The following is a 6,648-nucleotide window of genomic DNA, read 5'->3' on the forward strand; positions in this document are numbered from 1 at the left end:
AAGGATCTGCTCCAATAGCTCTAACTTTATTCTTGGAATATAGGATCCTCAATATTCCTATTTCCAAGAATCAAATCTCTTGGGTTGCTTCTCTGATTTCAAGAGACAAAATCGACATCAAGCTACCAGCTATTTAAGAAGGCTCTACCAGGCTAAGGAGTTATACCTTTGTCTCATTCTCTTAAGATCTCTACTTTACTTTTGATAAACTTTATATTTCTGAGTGATCTATAGTGTAAATAGAAAAAAAAAAGGAGAGATATAGTATAGTTGAGGCATTGTATCAAAATATTACGAGTGTTTTGAGTATAGACATAGAAGCTTCATTCAAACAACCATTGTACCAAGCCTTTCACAAAAGAGCTGCAAAGAACACCCTTGCAACCTAATGGTAATGGATTAGGATTCACATTGAATCTGAACCAGTATAAAATACTTGATGTCATTTATCTTCTGCATTTTATTTTAGCATTCACTGAGTTAATAGTCGACTACTGGTCTTACCTGGTCTACTAGAAAATCGAAAAAGTTACAATTCCCCCTCTTCTTGCACTTTCAACATTTTCATATCCATGCTCTATTGTTGTGATCTTGATATTGGTGCGACGATAATAAATGTGAAGGGAAGTAATTATGATTCTTATGACATTATTATATCGCGTAGCCATCTCTATTATGTGTGATACGGAAGAGCTAGCGGGGAGTTTGGTGGAGGGGTCATTCTAGGCTAGGTGATACGGAATGACGGTACATGGACTTAGCGGTCCCCCCTGGATCATGACTGTCGAACGCTGGACATTGTACCCTTGGAGTGTGTGTGTATCAGGATGGATGAGTCATTCTAGGCTGCGTGATACGGAATAACGGTACAGGGACTTTGCGATTCCCCGTGGGTCATGACTTTTGGACGGTGGACATTGTCCTCCCGGAGCATGTGTGTATCATTGCATAGAATGGCATTCATTGCATTCATATTCCATCCACTCATGCCCCTGATTTCTAGTTGTGATTATTATTTGTGTTATGTGGTGTTCGTAAACACTAATTTCCTATTTGGTTCCTAATTTGAGATTGTCTTGGGCCTGATTAGTATATACTTGACAAATGATGGATTCGAGGAGTAGAGACTTTCTCCTAGGATAAGACTTGAGGTTTTGGATAACATTGTAGGTGGTACTAGTGTTTTATTATTCTGAGAAATTGTGGAAAACTTGGCAGGATCTGAGTTTAGATGCTTCACTATAGACTTGATCTGGATATAACTCACTGGGGGCTTCTTGGATATTTCGATACTTGAACTGTTATTCTTGGATATGTGTTTATGCCTTATATCTGATTGCGAGCATGTCTATTCTACAGTCTTTTTCCTTATATATGTTCACTAACTGTTATCGGCCTATGATGCCTAATCAATATGTGTTGTTTGCATTGATGCTAGCATGCTACACTTTTTTTCAGGGTGTAGAGTTTGAGACAGGTTTCACTTCTACTTCTCGAGGCGGAGTTCCGGGGCTTGGCTTATGAGTATCTAGGTTGAGCATCCGACGAGTCGCTGCCCGGAGGCTCATATATCTTGTCTTTATATTCCATCATTCAAACAACTTTTTATTTGACTTTCAGACTTGTGTATTAGACATTGTTGTAATTGCTCTTATATGAGTCAGACCAGTTTTTTAGGGATTGTAATGTCTCCCGCACTTATTCATTTTTAAATGATATTGAGATTTATTGTTATTTACATTGTTGTTCTGCATTTCTAGTTGTATGCTAGTTAAGGAAAAGGTTTGCCTATTGAGGTGGGGAATGGTAGGTGCCCGCGCGACTTAGTAAAATTGGGTCGTGACAAGTTGGCATCAGAGCCCTAGGTTACCCAGTTTATAAGTACAAGAGCATGGCTAGTAGATTCTTGCAGATCAATCAGATGAGCTTCGTACCTATCTGCAAGAGGCTATGAGACATTAAGAAAACTTCCAATTATTTCTTTCCTTCGTTCTACTTCATTCAAATTCGTATCTAGTCAATTCTAATTTGTACTTGTGGCCCCTTCTCCAGGGATAATAGGGTCATGAACTAGCAGGATGTATGGCCCCCACAAAGTCCTAATGATCCTATCATCGATCAAGCTACAAATTCTCCTCCTTAATTCCAAACACTTATTTAAGGTATGACCCGCCTGGTTACGGTGAAACGAGCACCTTTTGTATGCGTACACTAACTCAGGCGGTGGCAACCTAGCCCTAGTAGTGCAAGATCCTCCCGTGGCGACCATCCTTTCATGTACTTCCTCACAGGTGATGGGCCGTGGGCCACTCTGAATAGGGAGGAATGGGCTTTGAAGTCTATGGCCCACCAAGCGGGTTCGGAAGGGCCTGCCCTCCGAAAATTCTCTGATGCCATAGTAGAGGATGCAGGTACCAGCATGGGTGAGGGTGTATAAAAGTCAAATCCCTCGTTGGTTGGGTCATAGTAGTCAGACTCCTCATTCGCATCATTCTCTTCTTCTGCAAACTCGGTAAACATCTCAAATGGTTCCTCTTCTTCCTCAACCTCTACGTCGACTGGCTCTAATTCCTCCTCCTCTATATCCTGGGGCTCTTCTTCTCCCTCTTCTGGTTCTTCTTCCTTGACGGGTTCGGAGGCTTCATGTTGAGGCTCCGACTCTTCTTGTGGGTTTGATTCTGTCACCCACGGGTTTTATCTGGCTCCTTGGTTGTCATTCATTCCTTCTGAGGGTCCTTTTCTAGGAATCATAGCCCTCCTTTCTAAAGTTATATAGTTCAGCATTAATTTCCTTACTTATTCCGGGACATTCCCATAACATTTCTCCTAGGGTGTGCCTTTTGGCGGGTTCCCAACCATCTCCAGCAATCTGTCTACTTCCTTGATTTTCCTCCCTATTTCCTGGAGGTGCTTCTCTATTTGTAGTACCTTATCTCTTAGCATCACAGCTGTCTCTCCCATAGTCCGCGTTTCTTGTTCTCCTTGGTTTGCCATTGTAAGTCAACCTTTAGTGGAGATAGATTCGAGTAAGTTTTAAGCTTCATGGTTTTTCTTTTGGGTACGATGTTTATATCATCAGATCAAATGTACTCATGCTTTAATATATGATAACACACACAACAAATAGGCATGTGAAGCACGTAGCAAGCATTCATGTAATTTGCAGATATTTATACTACTCGCGTTCCTAAGGCCTTTTTGAGTTAAGGATCTCTTAAGCTTGAAACATGCAAGTGTCATTTGTGATGATGAACCATTGCCCAGAAAAATCATTATAATTTAATAAGTAATAATAAAATGTCTTCCCAGAAAGGATTACGAAGATGATGAAGCCGACATGGGGCTTGATATAAAGCAATAAATCAAAAGGGTTCTCCTCCAGCGGCGGATGTCGAGGCCTGGCTTGTCTTGGCCTTCTTGACCCTCTGAAGGGTGGTCTGAATCCGAAGTCGCGCTTGGTACATCTCATTCCTGATTATCACTGGATCCGTTTCTTCTAAAATCTTGGCCAAATGCTCATCCGTGCTTTCTAAACATTCCTTTAAACGCTCTTCTTCTCGGGCATCATGTGGAAGTGTGGGCCCTGGGATAGATGCACTGGGCAAGTGTCCATGTAGCCACTAGTGATACCCTGGGTCACACCCTGCCACAAACTTGTTTAGAGCTAAAGTGTCCGGACCCCAACTCACACGACCATTCAATTCCCAGAGAATTACACCGACATTCTTGATTTTCTGCTATGCATGCTCAATGATGAACTGTTCGGGGTACCCTACTTGAGGTATCACTTGTCTTCTGCCAAATTACCTTAAAACTCGAGTTGGATAATAAGGACGGATTCCTCGAACCCCTGCTAATGGCACAAAGAGAAAATTCTTGCCTCGAACCATCGCGATTTCGGAAATGAAGTCAGGAAATCTCCCCCGGATCCCATCTTCAGTCAACTCGTCAAAGAAGCAAGCCCACGCCCCTTTGGACATGTAACCAAGGTTCGAATAATAATTTTTGAGCCGGTCTATCCTATTGTTATTGCTCAGATACTGGACTTCTTTAGCCATGTTGATGTGTTTGATAATCCACCATTGTAACAACATGTTATATCAATAGAAGTATAGAAAAAGTTTCCGACATTTGTCTAAAGCCAGAAATTTTTTTGCCAGAATGACGGGTGCCAAGTCAATATACCTCGTTTCCTGATCCTTGGTTATACCTCAGAAGATAGTGTGGGCTAAGTAAATCACTCGGGTGTCTACGGCTAATGATTCGTCCTATGGAAACACCATAGTGCCTAGCAAGGCTATGGTGAACGCCAATGTTCTAATAGCTTCCCATTCTTCTCTACTCTTGAACTCCCTCTGATATCGAGTATACCCGATGACATCCCCAAACCTCTGATGCAGATCCCTAAAAGCCACAGTGGGTCCTCTCGCCCATGGTGCCTCAGTTAAGGCTAGAAACTTTATGATTTGGCCGACTGTGAGCCTTTGTGGGAACAACAGGTCGTGATCTAGCTTGTGCTGTCTCCTCAAACAGGTTCCATTGTTGTCTATGGCATGCCTAATCTCCTCCAGGGTCGGAGTCATCTCGATATCACCGAAGCGGAACAACAATTCCTTGTCATCCCAATGTCCGAAAAATACCTCTATTAGTTCTGGATAACCCTTCATCGTCATGATAGTGGGTAGGTGACCTAGAGTGCAGCTAACTGTCCTTCGATGAGTATCACCCAACCATCCCCGTTAAACTCTCAACAAATCCGGATCCTCGGTAACTATGTCAAAACGTATTCGGCCTTCCATCTAAAAAACAAACACGGTTAAGATTCCCCCATCCTCAGGTCAATGGTTCATTACATAGGCACAAAACATGCTTCCACATAGCACATCAATGAGATGCGATGCTCTTCGAGTCATAGACCATCCGAACACAGGGTGGTCTCCCTTAATGAGCATTAGGTATGTCTGAGATACCCAAAGCTCATCTAGGTATGAATTCTCTAGTTCAGTAGGGATTTGGCTTAGCGCTATCCTGGTTTTACTGGAGTGGCCTTTGCACAAAAGATCGGGAACCCGAACGAACAACTGGGTCTGGACCGTTAGGGCTGTTGGACGACCCGAACCAACCCTGCCCTATAACGGTTCCAAAAGAAATATTTTGGTTTTATACTGAAGGTACAACCACGTGCCCCATGAAGTGGCCTTTGGAACAAAGTGTAAAATAAATGCCTGGATTGGCAAAATTATGATATGTATGCAATGAAAATTGATAATTGCGGGAAAGTAAACACATAAACAGTTAAAGAAAATATACTCACATTATATTGGAATCCTTATGGTTAGAACCTTTAAGTCCCCAGCGGAATCGCCATCTATGACGGTTCGCATTTTTACAGGTGGGGTTAGCTCTCAGAAAAGCTACTTCGAAATCGTTGGCGCTTTCGGACATTGTTTTAAAAGAGTCGCCACCTAATTTTTAGGAAATTATGAAAACTCGTTTTGAAGGGTTTATTCGTACACCGTGAAAAATCCTTCTTAATCCAAAGTTCTAGCTAAGGTTCTGATGATCCCCTAGGGAAGGTGTTAAGCACCCTAGTATTAAGGATCCGTACTATACAGTTGAACTTCAAATTCCAATGTGTGAGTATTTGCATGAATTGTTTATTTGGTGTTTGTTTTCCGTAAAAGTCTGTCATTATGCATATCATTTTTTTTAAAAGAATTTAATGTGCTCCCTTTACATATAGGGTATTTAGGTTCGGATTTATAATATCCTGATACAATTAGTTCCTTTTATGTATAAGGATAGTAGTAGTTGTTGTGATGATAAAAATTCCATTTAAAGTATGGGGTAAACAATTTTTTTTCATGCTTGACTCATACATGGTCCGAGTTAATCCGTTTAATACGTTTTTTAATCCGTTTAATACGTTTTTAAGAACGTCCTTATCTAAAACTTTATGTTTACAAATACTTTAAATGGATTTAATTTACAAGATTTTGTTTATATAATCAAACTAACTTTTGGTCCTGGAATTTATCTTTAAAACCTAATTGTTTATAACATAAGAGTAACATTTTTTGACATGGGGCTTTGGCCCAAATTTAGGTTCTTTTCATTTTCTGAAAAAATTAGTTAAGTTGGATTTTTGGCCCAAAATCTCATTTCTTTTCTTCACTACTGGGCTCAGCCCAAAAAATGTTTTCTCACATCTTTTCTGGAAAAAATTTGTTTAAGTTAGGCCTTAAAAATGTGATTTTAGGTTGGGCCTCAGCCCTCCACATTCCTCAATATTTTGTCTGAATCTAGTCCAGAAAATATTTGCGTGTTGGTACACCAATACACGACATATCTATGAATTTGTTTTCCGACTGGTTTTTGGTTCAAAGTAAGTGCTTGTCTCTTGCATTTAAACACTACACTTATGCACAGCTTTGAAATTATTTTTCTGCCCGGACTTTAAAAGAGCTTTTTGAAAAACTGAATTTACAACTAGAAAAAATGTTCTTCTGGTTTAAAGAAAAAATGTCAAGCCTGATTTTTCTTCGCTTAGGAAAATGATAAAAAAAAAATTAGTAGGTAGACTAACCCTTTTCATTCTTTTCACTGGTTTACTAAGCCATTTTTATTCTTTCAAAAAATGTTTATATC

At 40.3% G+C, this 6,648-nt stretch overlaps 1 protein-coding gene across 1 annotated transcript; it reads right to left on the bottom strand.

Moving 5' to 3' along the window:
• Positions 1-352: 352 nt before the first annotated feature.
• On the bottom strand, positions 353-2,994 carry LOC132624171 (uncharacterized). Its single transcript, XM_060338991.1, has 3 exons — positions 2,838-2,994; positions 2,416-2,678; positions 353-385 (listed from the first exon to the last, which is right to left on the bottom strand). The coding sequence occupies exons 1-3, from the start codon at positions 2,992-2,994 to the stop codon at positions 353-355; spliced, it is 453 nt and encodes a 150-aa protein (XP_060194974.1).
• Positions 2,995-6,648: the final 3,654 nt, after the last annotated feature.

The sequence above is a fragment of the Lycium barbarum genome, chromosome 12 (genome assembly GCF_019175385.1).
Source record: "Lycium barbarum isolate Lr01 chromosome 12, ASM1917538v2, whole genome shotgun sequence".
Taxonomy (NCBI): Eukaryota; Viridiplantae; Streptophyta; class Magnoliopsida; order Solanales; family Solanaceae; genus Lycium; species Lycium barbarum.

Excerpts from the sequence above, each read along its gene's own strand:
- LOC132624171 (XM_060338991.1), bottom strand. The coding sequence starts at position 2,994 with ATGGCAAACCAAGGAGAACAAGAAACGCGGACTATGGGAGAGACAGCT. Across the intron at positions 2,679-2,837 it reads GGTTGGGAACCCGCCAAAAG|AATCAAACCCACAAGAAGAG; the intron begins GCACACCCTAGG and ends CGTGGGTGACAG. Across the intron at positions 386-2,415 it reads ATACACCCTCACCCATGCTG|GTTGCAAGGGTGTTCTTTGC; the intron begins GTACCTGCATCC and ends CATTACCATTAG.